Source organism: Zootoca vivipara, chromosome Z1 (genome assembly GCF_965207765.1).
Source record: "Zootoca vivipara chromosome Z1, rZooViv2.hap1.1, whole genome shotgun sequence".
Classification (NCBI taxonomy): Eukaryota; Metazoa; Chordata; class Lepidosauria; order Squamata; family Lacertidae; genus Zootoca; species Zootoca vivipara.
Genome location: NC_142583.1, coordinates 22,097,182 through 22,111,044, shown reverse-complemented (window position 1 = coordinate 22,111,044; position 13,863 = coordinate 22,097,182). Strand labels below are relative to the sequence as shown.

Below are 13,863 nucleotides of genomic sequence, written 5' to 3'. Positions count from 1 at the left end.
TAGAAAACATCAACATGTCACAAAAGGTGCTACCAAAAAGCGCAGTGTAAAAGCTTCAGTAACTGGTTGTTTCAAACTCTGATAAGTTACATAATATACCCTGTTTCTCATATTTTAAGACATACCCATAAAATAAGCCATAGCAGGATTTTTAAGCATTCAAGGAATATAAGCCATACCCCGAAAATAAGACATAGTGATAGGCGCAGCAGCAATGCCGGCCTCGGCAGGAGGAGGAGGAAAAAAATAAGACATCCCTTGAAAATAAGCCATAGTGTGTTTTTTTGAGGAAAAAATAAATATAAGACGTGTCTTATAATATGAGAAACACGGTATTTGGGGGAGGGGAGTTTTACTGTTTCATGCACAGAAAATGTATCCAAAAAAATGCTATGCTTTGATTTCAAAGTTGGATACATTTGATTTCAAAGTTGGATACATTTAGTGGTTATTGCTAAATGTATGACTATTCTATAGAGTAGAGTAGAGTAAAAGGACCCCTGAATGGTTAAGTCCAGTCAAAGGCGACTATGGGGTTGTAGCGATCATCTCACCGCAGTGGTACCTATTCATCTACTTGCACTGGTGTGCTTTCAAACTGCTACGTTGGCAGGAACTGGGACAGAGCAATGGGAGCTCACCCTGTTGCAGGGATACAAACCACCGACTTTCTGATTGGCAAGCCCAGGGGCCCAGTGGGTTAGACCACAGTGCCACCCACATCCCTTTCTATTTTTTAGAGCAGGTGGCCTTCATGGGTATATGTAAGCTCCCTGAAACTGGTGAGACTAGCACAGAAACATTAGATGGATGGCAATGTTATAGCTGCTGCGATTCAGTAGGTATCCTTCCAATTAAGCAATGACTCTTAAGAACATTGGAAGGAAAAGACAATTCTATAAACCCACTTGTAGATCAGTAGAATACATTCTGCATTAAACAACCACAAAATCAGTCACATTTTGCTAAAGTTAGTTTTGCCAATGCTCCAAACCAGGGTTCCCTAAACTTGGGTCTCCAGCTGTTTTTGGGTTACAACTCCCATAATCCCTAGCTAGCAGAACCAGTGGTTAGGGATGATGGGATTTGTAGTTCAAAAACAGCTGGAGACCCAAGTTTGGGAAACACTGCTATACAGAGTAGCATAGCTTGGATGAAAGCGGAAAAAAGACACAGCAACTTGCCTGTTGAATTTGGCTTCCTGGAACATGTACAGAATTAAACTGCTTCATGTAAGCCCGAGCTCTTGCAACATCTTTGAGAGTCATAAAGATCTCATTCACTGCAGCTGTGGCCTTTTGAAATGTCAGATCAAGTGAAGACTCACAGCCTGGAACAACATGGAAAAAAATATTTGCTAGGTAAGGCCATTTTTTTTAACCAACACAAATGAAAATAGTGGGGGAAGGGAAGAGGAATGCGGGGGGGGGTGTTTCTCAAATTTAAGAGAAGGGATGGTCAACGTATGCATTCTTGAGAGGGTTCTCCATTCTCCAGATGGTAGTTTAACAAATCCCCCCAGATTTAAGAAGGCATCAACAGTTTGAACCTTGCATATGGCAACATTGGACAAGTCTTGTTAATCTCTCAACTACAATGCTGAAAATAGAAATATCAGTTTCTTTACCTAGAAAGTTTTAAAAGAACCACCACCACTTTAGCACCCCAATGTTGCTACCAAAAATAAAATAAGGTATCAAAAGCAGCTGTCATAAATAAATATATAACTTTCAAGAAATGCCCATTCAAGTCTCTTTTGTTCCTGTTTGTCTACATATATAACACACAGGTTGGACACACAGCATTCCAGAGGTTTTCCTTCTAATGTATTACAATGTATTTTGCTTCCTTAAAATTGTTTGCAGAGGATGTCCATGGACAATGGGATTAAATCAATGATAGGCGATATCTATCTGCCTTACACTGATCTTGCTAACATTTCAGTACAAATATGAAACAGCTGTGAAATTCATGTTCCCAAGGAAGCTTCAGAAAGTATCCCCCCCCCTTTGTTTCTACGTTATGGTTACTCCGTCTAAAATTAAATTTTAATCTTTGCATAACAACACAGCAAAGAGGTTTTGTATTCTCAGTGAATTGACTTGAAGCTCATTTCTCTTAAGAGACAGTTTTGAAAAGGCAACACAGTTTCCAGGATTACAAATGGACTGTTACAACAACTCTGAGGTTATTCTCTGCGAATAATAAACATGTTATAGCAAGTTTATAGATTCAATCGCATCAAGGACCTAAACAAAACTGTAGCACCACCATATTTTTGGGCCGTTGGCTAATATTTCTAAAATATTAGAAATTGCTTCTCTAATATTTTAAAACCGCCACCATCAATTATACCTGCTACCCACTGTTCAACCACATGGTCCCATCTTCAAATGGTAATATAATACAATAAAACACCCACACTCCTAAAATATCATGGTTGTTTGATAATAATGACAACTGCAGTAATAGTAATAAGCGTGGTTGATTTGATCTAAGCTGGGATGAAAAGGGCCCCAGTAACACTATGGCTGATACAATTGTCATGAAATGTGCTTGCCGTTAATAAAAGATAAAGCTTTAAAAATGACTCACACTTTCTCTACAGATATGAAAGGTTAGGTTTTTAAGCTTATTGAACTCGTGTAACAAAAAACACTGAAGTGATTTACAAGGAGAATGAAATAAAATAATAAAAATACGTACACATATTAAAAGCGTAGTCAAAATAAGGTCTCACTGTTTAAGGGTGGAACAGTATTTTGTACATTTTGTGCACCAAATAACCCAGCTTCAGGTTAGAAGACTATTGTTTTTAATGTGCAGCTGACAATAATGCACAGTGTGTTCCTGCACAGTGTGTTCCTGGATTGAAAACATGCATGGATATACACGTAAATATAACTCAGATGTTGTAAAATCCAGTCCTGTTGGTTATGGACACCCTTCTTAACTTGAATCAAAAGAAAATGATAAGCAGCAGCAACTTAGGAGGAGACTGGTTTTGAAATTATTTATTGTCTGAAGTCTTCCCCACACATATTCTTATATGGTTAAAAAACGCAATTGAAGAAGGTTGCATGAAATCAAAGAGGTGACCATAGATGTAGCAGGAAGGTAAACGGTGTTTCCATGTGCTTTGGCTTCCGTCACGGTGTTCCGTTGCGGCAGAACCGGTTTAGTCATGCTGGCCACATGACCTGGAAAGCTGTCTGTGGACAAATGCCGGATCCCTTGGCCTGAAAGCGAGATGAGTGCCTTTGACTGGACTTCACCGTCCAGAGGTCCTTTACCTTTATCTTTACCTACCACGAACCCCATGCAATTTAGTTCTAATCCAACTGTGCTGTTCATGAGTGCAACAATACAGTGGTACCTTGGGTTAAGAACTTAATTTGTTCCGGAGGTCCGTTCTTAACCTGAAACTGTTCTTAACCTGAGGTACCACTTTAGCTAATGGGGCCTCCCGCTGCCACTGCGCCGCTACCACACGATTTCTGTTCTCATCCTGAAGCAAAGTTCTTTACCTGAGGTACTATTTCTGGGTTAGCAGAGTCTGTAACCTGAAGCGTCTTTAACCTGAAGCGTCTGTAACCCGAGGTACCACTGTATCGGTAATCATGATATTGTAGCTTATGTTGACCTTTCCCTTAAATGAACTGAACAAATAGAATTCCATGAAGTTAGTAATGGCTTTCAATATAATGCACAGAAATACTATTTTAATAAACTTCTTGCATTTCCATCCAGCTTAAAAAACTTAAATCCAACCTCAGGAATAATTTCAAATTTAATTCTACTTCTAATATTGGATTTGAATTAAAAGAAAGTGAGCCTTTAACAAGAAAGAAGGCCAAGGCAAAAGTTAATATTAGAAAATCTCACAATTTTCTTTTTTGACAGGATTAATATTTTCCTCAAACCATGAGTGGCAGCATGATTTGAAGTACACTTTGCACTCAAAATGACATTCAATAGAACATCTCTAGCAGAGGTGTTTATTGAGATTTACGTAGCTTATGAATCATATAAATCATTCATCTGATAATAATCCAAACAGCTTTGCAAACCTCTCTATCTTGATTTTTCAAAAAAAAAAATTAATCAAGGCTCTGTAGCTTTTCTGGGTTGAGGAGAGTAAATATAATACAATAGTCTATCTATCTGAAACTGAGCCAGCCGATTTCTCCAGCAAGGTAATGCAAACTCAGTTATTTTACCGGGTTATTTACAAAATTAATCATTTTGCTTTATGGCAGCGATTCCTCAATCACAAAAAGAAAGAAGACAAAAAGAGAGAGGCACATGGGCAAAAAAGGGAACACAAGATGACACAGATTTGCATAAAACTGACACCATGTCACATGTGACACCAGGTGTGGGGCAGGTAGTGCGTTGGCTGAAGAAAGAAGCGTAGAATTCCCCACTCATAAGTGGCAAGTTTTATTATGTTCGGTTTGGGCATGTCGTTGGTGAGTCAGCTGATGCATGGGGAGTTCAATCTTGCATGGCAGTATCTCCCCTCCCCACTACCTGGGCCATCTTAGACAGGTGGGTGGGACAACCTACCTGTCAATCACCTGACAAGTGACAGGCAGGTGGTGGTCTCACCCACTTGTCAATGTGGGCTTGCCAGTGTTGGGAAGATTTGGGCTCTACTGAAAAGAATGATCCCCATCTCTATTAAGCAGACAGAGGATGACTTCCGGTCTGTCGCGGCGGAGAGAAGGACGCAGGGACTTCGCGTGCCGAAGTCCCTGGCTTCGCGGAGGGGGGGGGAAGTCCGCAGAGCGAGCAGACTCCCCGTAAAAACACCGGGTAGAGAGTCCCGGTGACTCACGCGCCCAGCGGCTGCTCCGTTTTGCGGATCCCCCGCTGCCCGAGAGCTCAGTAGAGCGATCGAGAGCCGGCGGGGTGGAACCGCGGGAGCCATTTTGGGCTATATCTCACCTCCGAGAAGCGAAGCTCCGAGTCCTGACCCGGCAAGCGGCGGATTCTTCCGAACAAAATTAAAGGTTTCCATAAAGTAAGTGGAATTTTGATTTGGACTTTAAATTCATTAATTGGAAAAATAGGAGAGACTTTAAAGAAACGGAAGTCGGTCTCTTCCTAATGGAAAACTGGGAGGCGCTTTAAATAAACCTAAGCCGAACGACGAAAAAGTATTTGGGACTGTGGACCCGAGAGAAAGAAAGACTTTTTCGAACCTTCTCAGCTCCCGAGTCCGGCACCCCTTGAGGTACAGCATCATCAAGGGGAAGAGCGCTTTGACAGCTGTCAAAAGCTGTCAAACTGTCAAAAGACCGGGTGGATTTATTGCATTGCTGTGATCAGTAAAAATTGATTGAAAACGTGGTAGAACTATTTAAATTGGAATCAAGAATGGATTTGTGATTGAGTTAAAGGACAAAGGAAAAGAACAGCTAAAATGGAGTCGATCGTCTAACAGGAAGGAATTTTCCAGCACCCTTTGTTCCCTACCTCCTGTTTGTCTGCGGTTAAGAGAAGTATGAAAACAAAGTACTCTCGAGCCTTCCAGGAGGCTGTGTTAAACTATCTACAAACATGGGAGGACATTTACAAGGAACGGCAACATCCCAATTTACCATCAGCTGAGGTTGAAGTCCAAGTTCAGGACTTAGAGGATAATTTGGATTTGGAGACTGCTGAGTCTGAGACTGTGTGTGAGGAGAAACAACTTGATGAAAATTTTGAAGGGGACTTGGACTATAAAAAAAATGTTTGGGATGAAGCAAAGCATGGATTTCAAAAGGAAGAAAAACAAGCAGAGCAAGAAAATGAGAAGCAAAGGAACTTAAAGATCAATGGAATTGAAGATCCTGGAGGGGTTAAAATGTGGGGTGGTGTCATTGAGGGATGGGAAGGACAGGGGCAGGGGGGAACAAAGGCCTGGAGATGGATCTGGGAAAGAATGGGTGTGGGGTGAAAATTTTAGTTAAAAGGTTTTGTCTTGGCTTTTGAAAGACGGTTTTCGAAATCTTGGCTTGTTAACGGAAATGCTGATCCAATTGGGGGAAAAGACTTAGGGAGAGGAGATGGAGTGTAAAAAAGAAAGAAAAAAAGTTGTGTTTTCTGGAGGGAGTTATAAGAATGGCTTAGGAAAGAATTTTTAGGTTAATGTAAATTTTTGTAAGTTAAGATAGGTGTCTAGGCAGAAAGCTGCCTACTCTCCTCTCCTTACTCTGAGATACTCAGTGGCAGGGGGTGCTCAGAGGGGTGAGGAGGGGATATAATGGAACCTTGGAAATGCCGTGCCCTACAGGTTCCTCTTGTGGCAGGAGGGGGCCTGTGGGAGGGCAGCATGGAAAAGGAGGAGGATTGAGTTAATATTATAAGAAAAGGATTTTAAATTGGAATAGAAAATCCGCCATAAGCAATTAGAGTTTGTTAGGAAAACCAGGAGGAAGACTATCGAGGAAGTCACAATTAAAATGTTAAGATAATAAGAATTGGGGAGTTAAAACTCTTCCCTATGGTTGTTATGTTTATATTTGTTTAAGCATGTTTATGAAAGAGCTGGGGGAAACCAATCCTCAGAGCTCCTCCATTCCTGTCTTCTCAGTGGCAGGGGGGGGATGGGGGGGAGGAGGGAGGGGGGAGGCCAAACCCAACTTACAATGGACCCCTTTGATTCTTAAAGCACACGGGTTTCACTGGTGGCAGAGGTGGACCGGTGGGTGGAGGGAAAACGAAGGGACAGTGTTATATTGTATGTTTGTTTTGTTTGTTTTGTTTGTATAAAATTAATAAAAATTATTTTTTTAAAAAAAATAAGCAGACAGAGGAGCCAGCGGAAATGTTTTTGACTGATGACCACTAAGACTGCAACTCGAAACATGTTTACTAGGCAGTAAGCCTTGCCAAACACAGAGTATAGGATTCTGCTGCTGTGAATCATCAAGGGGTGGAGTTGGAAGTGTCATTAAGAAGAGTAATAATATTAATAATATTATTTTGTTGTTGTTGTTGTTTAGTCGTTTAGTCGTGTCCGACTCTTCGTGACCCCATGGACCATAGCACGCCAGGCACTCCTGTCTTGCACTGCCTCCCGCAGTTTGGTCAAACTCATGTTCGTAGCTTCGAGAACACTGTCCAACCATCTCGTCCTCCCTCGTCCCCTTCTCCTAGTGCCCTCAATCTTTCCCAACATCAGGGTCTTTTCCAGGGAAATAATATTAATAATTTACATCAAAAACAGAATAAAACTTCAAACATTAAAAACTTCCCTAAACAAGGCTGCCCCTTCCAACTTGACAATTCTATGATTCTATTATTACAAAGCCTAAAAAGATTGGGCAGATCTTACTCTGAAACCTCCATATCCAAGGTCTGATAGAAGTACTGGATATTAATATCCACTCTGCATAGCCTTCCTCCTTTACTTGTGTGAAGGATTTTGCTGTGTTGTATTTATTTGAATGTGATCTCTCCCTAATCCCACAATTCATTCCTACTTGTGAATGCAGGGTTAGGGTGATCAACCAGACAGAGCAACACTGTCACACATCACTGTGTGTGTTTTAGAAAAACTTAAAAGAGCCAACAACTTCCCTCCATCTTTCTAGCCCATCATCCCCCCCCCAATGGATTATACTATCCAAGGTTTTGCACTGCCATCTTGAGAGGAGGAGGAAATGTTAAAATAGCATTCTGTGGGGGGAAACGTTGCCATTTACAGCGCCAACTTGTTTCTAACACTCAACACATTTTCATTAGCAGGCTGTAAAACTTTCAGACTGCCCAGGACTTTAGCAATCCACATAATAATTTATCAAAATAGAAAAGAACACTTGACAAAATCGCCCAGCAGCAGAATACAGCTAGTCTGAACCAAGCTTTGAAAGCAAAGCCAGAACACTTCTGGTCTTTTCCTAAGAACCCCGTGCTGGGGGTTTATAGAGACATTTATAGAGACTATGATTTTCTCAAGCTATTTTTGCTTTAGACAGTTATGTTGGAAAAAGTTGTTTTTGCAAGAAATCATAGGCTCGCTTTCACTAAACACTGTAGCGGCCCTTTCCAGCATTGGAATCTGTATACGTGAGGGTATGGAACTGCGTGATACACCCCCTCCACCCTGATCTTCCTGCACTGAAGGGGGATTGTACAGCAAGTGTACTTGGTTGAATGTACTTACAACTCTCCCCACAACCGCCCTGAGACCTCCAGGTATAGGGTGGTATATAAACAACAACAACAACAACAACTGGAAACCCTCAAAGTGCAAGGTTTCCAACTGGGCAGAGAATTGGTAAATGTGTTCAGCCAAACTCACAGATTTTCTTACTCAATGCAGGAGTTTGCTCACCCCATGGATACAGATTTTGAACACCCGAGGAGGAATTGTTTGACTTCAGAATCATTACCCTAAAAACTACAGTGTTCCTTGTTCACTGACTGGTTTGACACCAGCTCTAGTAAGTTTTATCCTGAGAATACTTTCAAAGTAACTTACATTACTACCACAGGTACGATTTGAGCATCAACTTGTTGCAGTTTCCGAGCACAATTCAAAGTGTTGGTGCTGACTTTTAAAGCCCTAAATGGCCTTGGTCCAGTATACCTGAAGGAACGTCTCCACCTCCATTCTTCTGCCCAGACACTGAGGTCCAGCGCCGAGGGCCTTCTGGCGGTTCCCGCATTGCGAGAAGCCAAGTTGCAGGGAACCAGGCAGAGGGCCTTCTCGGTAGTGGCGCCCGCCCTGTGGAACGCCCTCCCATCAGATGTCAAAGAGAAAAACAGCTACCAGATTTTTAGAAGACATCTGAAGGCAGCCCTGTTTAGGGAAACCCAGCTAGATGGGCAGGGTATAAATAAATAAATAAATAAATAAATAAATAAATAATAGGTCATGGGTCAGGACAGGGTGAGCCCAATCACAGGGATGAGCCAGGGGGATGGGGGGGGGAAGAGGGGGGATAGGTAATGGGTCGGAACAGGGTGGGGGGGATTCACAGGGATACGCCTGTTTAAACATAACACGTGTAAAACAGGGGGACTCTGAAGGTGAGGGGGGGTCTGAAGGGGGACTCTGAGGCTCCATTTAACAGACTGACCCACAGCAACGCGTGGCAGGGCCAGCTGGTATTATTATATTATTGGACATATTATTGTTCTGACCCAGAAAGGTAATACTTACTTTGTTAGGCTATATATGAAAATTCAACCTTACTGAGTACAGTGGTACCTCGGATTACAGATGCTTCAGGTTACAGACACTTCAGGTTACAGCCTCCGCTAACCCAGAAATAGTACCTCAGGTTAAGAACTTTGCTTCAGGATGAGAACAGAAATCGTGCCTCCGCAGTGCGGCGGGATCGGGAGGCCCCATTTGCTAAAGTGGTACCTCAGACTAAGAACAGTTTCAAGTTAAGAACAGACCTCCAGAACAAATTAAGTTCTTAACCCGAGGTACCACTGTATCTCCGATTTACTTGTTTCCTGCGGTTGCCACATTTAGACATGCCACAAACCCAGTACTGCCATGGAAAATTAAGTATGCGTATAAACAATGAAACAGCAATAGCTCCACTGCTAAGCAATCTTATCCACATGTTCCAATTAAGGTGAAACAATCAAAAGCAACTCTAAAGAGGCTGCCAAGGAAACACTGGAACTATTTCTAGGAAACGCTGACTCCAAGAAAGACACCAAATTTGGTGTGAGGTTGTTTCAGAGGTCACTGAAAATTAATGAATTAGATCTCCTAATGTTTGGCCACAGTTTAGAATTTTAGCTAGGACCTGTTGCGATAGAACTAAAATGAGAAGAGGATTGGAAGTTAAGCAGCTCAAGCTCTTGTGATGTCACCTATTTCTAAAGGCTGTGATCTAACTCCTTCCTTAAGATGAGTTCCTTAAAATGAGAAGAGCCTGTTGGATCAGACCAATGGTCTATCTAGTCCAGCCTCCTGTTCTCTCAGTGGCCAACCAGATCACAGAATCATAGAACAGTTGGAAGAGATCCTGAGGATCATCAAATCCAACCCCTGCAATGCAGGAATATGCAGCTGCCCCAAACGGAGATTGAACCTGCAACCTTGCTGTTATCAGCACCTGCACTAGACTGATATGAATGCCAATGGGAAGCCCACAAACAGGACCCGAGCACAAGAGTTCTCTTTCCTTCTGCAGGTTCTAGCAGAGAATACACATTGTGGCTAGCAGCCATTGATAGCCAACTCCTCCATGAATTCCTCTAATCTTCTTTTAAAGCCACTCAAGTTGGCGGGCATCACTGCCTCCTGTGGAAGCAAGTTCTGGGAAATTATCTATTTAAGGTCAACGTTCCTGATCCATTTGCGCTTAAATTTGAAAAAGGTTTAGAAGAAAGAACCAGACTGTAGCTGCAAGAATGAGGTGAATATCTCTCATGTTTCCATAATAACATGGGATAATGCCAATTTGTAAGGAGCTGCTGGGACTCAAAGTCTGCCTGGAAGCCACAAACCCTGGCCTATGAGTGTCAGTCTAAATTTATACATTTTATTGCAATTCCAAATAAACCAATGTTTTGCTATTATCACCAGAAACAGAAGTCAGGTAGCCATATAAATAATTGCATTGAGGGGGGTTCTAATTCCACACATTATCTATTAATCTATTAAGACAAATACAAGATATTAGTAGAACTTTCAAGATCTTCTGCCTGTTATCGATGGAAGATTCCTGCCCCACCCCAATACACACACACACAGCACACACAGAGAAAGGTTTATATCTTTTTTTCAAAGATTCAAGCACTGCACCACTGCCCTCTGCTGCTCATTTTCTTTTTTAATTGTAGTTCATATGTGGATAGTTCTCCAACTGCCTTCATAATACCAAGTCGCAACTCACCTGCACTCTGCGACAGAGGAGCACCCCAAATAAATAAGAGATATAAAATATCTGTCAACAAACTGAGGAGCCCCGCAGCTTTTCATTTTTTTTGGTATAGCATACACAAAATGTACTCATGTGCGAATGGTATCAAACCTGTTTGGAGGGAGGCGTAGCATGATGTCCTGTAAGGGATGCCGATTAAGCATACTGAATCAAGTTCTTCAGGCTTCATGTTTAATTTCTTACTCCATCCTGGAGCCAGGGGTGACTCTTCTTTTGGCAGCAGTGTTGCTGCTGTTTACAAGGAGTGGAACAGGCAAGGTGGGGGCTGCACACATCACAAAATCATAGAATTTTAGAGTTGGAATGGACCACGGCGATCATCTTTCTTGTCTAACCCCCTACAATGCAGGAATCATTTCCTTCAATGTAGGGCTCGAACCCATGGCCTAGAGATTAAGAGTTTCGTGCTCTACTGACTGAGCTATTCCAGCCTGGTGTGTCCCTGCAGCCTCTCACCCTTCTATTAAGTGGCAGGCACACCACTGCCAGGAGGCTATTGCTGCAGCTCTGGCCCGGCAGGCGAGTTGCTCCTGCTTAAATGGCATATACAGCCAAAAATCAGAAAGTATAACCAGTAGTGTAGGAAGGAAGGCAGGGGTGGGGTGGGGTGGGATGTGGCATACTGGGCGGCACAGGGGACTGCAGGGCGGCACGGGGGTTGCTCGGTGTCAGAGCCACTGCCTGTCCCTCAAAAAGCCAGCTAAGCAAGTTTTGGTGATGCTGAACCCCAGGCGCCAGCGGGGGTTGCTACGCTGCTGAGTATAACTCATCCCAACTTGCTTTAATTAGTCAGAAGCACTCTCTGCTCCAAGAATAGCCTGCCTTGGGAGGAAAACATTAAAGATCACTCAGTTCACGGATTCAAGCTAGGTAAGAACACTCAGGGATCATGTGCCTATCAATGAGAAACTCAAATAGACCTAAGCCATGTTTTCTTGAGTTTCAATTTATGAATGGAGATTTGCATGTTCAGTGAAGGAGAGCCATTCAAACAGCAAGTTATAGGATTCAGGCCGCAATTCTGCACACACTTACTTGAGTGACAACCCCAGCGAAAACAATGGGTTTCACCTTCTGAATATAGGATCACACTGTCAGATAGATAGTGTACCTGTAAATAAGGTTTTGTCTTCTGACGCTACTGTAACTACAGTACATCAAGACCCCATTATGCAAGACCATATTTAATTTGTGCCTCAGCTTCTAAAAGTACGAATGCTGCTTTCTGTACCACAAACCTTTAACACGGCTGTTCTTATCAAAACCACTTGCCTTGTCCAGAGAACACAATAAACAGATAGCTGTGAAGTGTATCGCTGTTTGCCTTATCTACTTGGGATCCAGATACCCAGTAATCCCTCCCTTGTTCCTATATTTATTGTTATATTACATTTATTTATATTCTGAATCCACACTTTCCCCCTGGCAGGGACTCAATGTGGCTTACAGTTAAAATAGAAACAGCTTAAAACAGAGGGGGGGGGAGAGCAATAAAAAACAATCTGACATATATCCTAAAATCTCAGTTTGCCTAGCGACCCTCCTTGTCCCATGCTCCCAGTTTAGCAACTGGAGAAAAAGGAAATATCAGAACAATTTTCCTTCCTTGTCCCCCCAGCATCAGCTGCTTTTGCCGGCAAAGGCTTTCTGGGTGCAATTACAGGGAACAGAGTATGACAGGACTAATCCCAGGTTCCAATGGAAACATTAAATGGTCTAGTTGCATCCAGAAGCAAAAGGGTTATAATATCTAGGTAGCTCTAGTAACATTCTGTGAATCTTCATAACACTGAACTGACTGATGCTCTAAAAATTCTGTAATAAGAACAGTGACCTCTGCTGTTTCAAGCTACGTTTTGTGGATCTGAGAACCTATGAGGAACACCTTCCCCATAAATTCATACTAAAAAGTTTAAGTAAAGCAAAATTTATTTCCTGCCTTGAGTGGGCATGATCCAGAAAGGCAGCTTATAAATGCTGAAAATCATAATCAGTAGCAGCATACTTATTGTGCTATCGCCACCACCAATCGTTTATTACTGTTAACCAATCAATAAACAAAATACAAAGTCACAACCTCAACAGAACCAATTATTAATGATTAACAATGACAAGATAGGAACTGACAATGATAGCAGGTCTAAGAAATGCAACAACATTCAAATAGTCTGGTAGATTTATTAGTTCCTTCAAGGAAGATACTCAAAAGATGAACCACAAAACTTTCTCCCCTTGATGAAAACTAGAGCAGAAAAACACATGAGTGACTGTTTAAAGATTTGAATGCTACAAGGACAAGTCATATCCTTGACGGGAACTTTAGCAAATCTACCATCTAGGATCTCAGAGGGCAAAACATTAAAATGCCATGCAAAGTTAGCACATCATGTTTAAGATTCCTATTCCTGTTTACTGCACACATTTATTTTATCTGATATACTAATAACTAATTTACTTACCCATCCTCAAGGGCTTGCATTCATTTATCCGTACTCAAGGACAAAAATGATTTTTTAACCCGCCCCACTTGAACAGCAGACCTAACCCTTTCTGAAGCCATATTACAAATAACTTCTGAAAGATCCCATTTCAAATAAAGAAGGAAGGGAAGGGAGCCATAAGAGGGCAGAGGCCAATCTGATGCTTGTTGCAGTTTCATAAACCATATATTATAAAGTGGGCATTCAGCCGAACAAGGAACATTCTCCTGTTGGAACAATCCGAAAATATGTAACATTAAAGCACATATACATCTCACATATGCCATCAAAAACCTAAAAAGGCTGCAGCTACATTTGTGTCATCTCACAGGCGAAGGAGACATGGAATTGCATTTTAAAAAACCATAAACAGATTGCCAATGGGGTAGCATCGGTAGGGGTCTTCACAGGCAATTAGCTGTTTTCCATATTGCAATTGCAATCAACAGGACTCAACACAGCAGGAGAGGTTTTAA

General features: G+C 41.9%; 1 protein-coding gene across 2 annotated transcripts in view; it reads right to left on the bottom strand.

The window, feature by feature from the left end:
* SCFD2 (sec1 family domain containing 2) overlaps positions 1-13,863 on the bottom strand; it is a 152,495-nt gene that overhangs the window by 32,513 nt on the left and 106,119 nt on the right. For both annotated transcript variants that reach the window (XM_035114140.3, XM_088659387.1), the window contains exon 6: positions 1,185-1,330. In XM_035114140.3, coding sequence (XP_034970031.3) covers positions 1,185-1,330 — 146 coding nt within the window. The remainder of the gene's footprint in view (positions 1-1,184; positions 1,331-13,863) is intronic.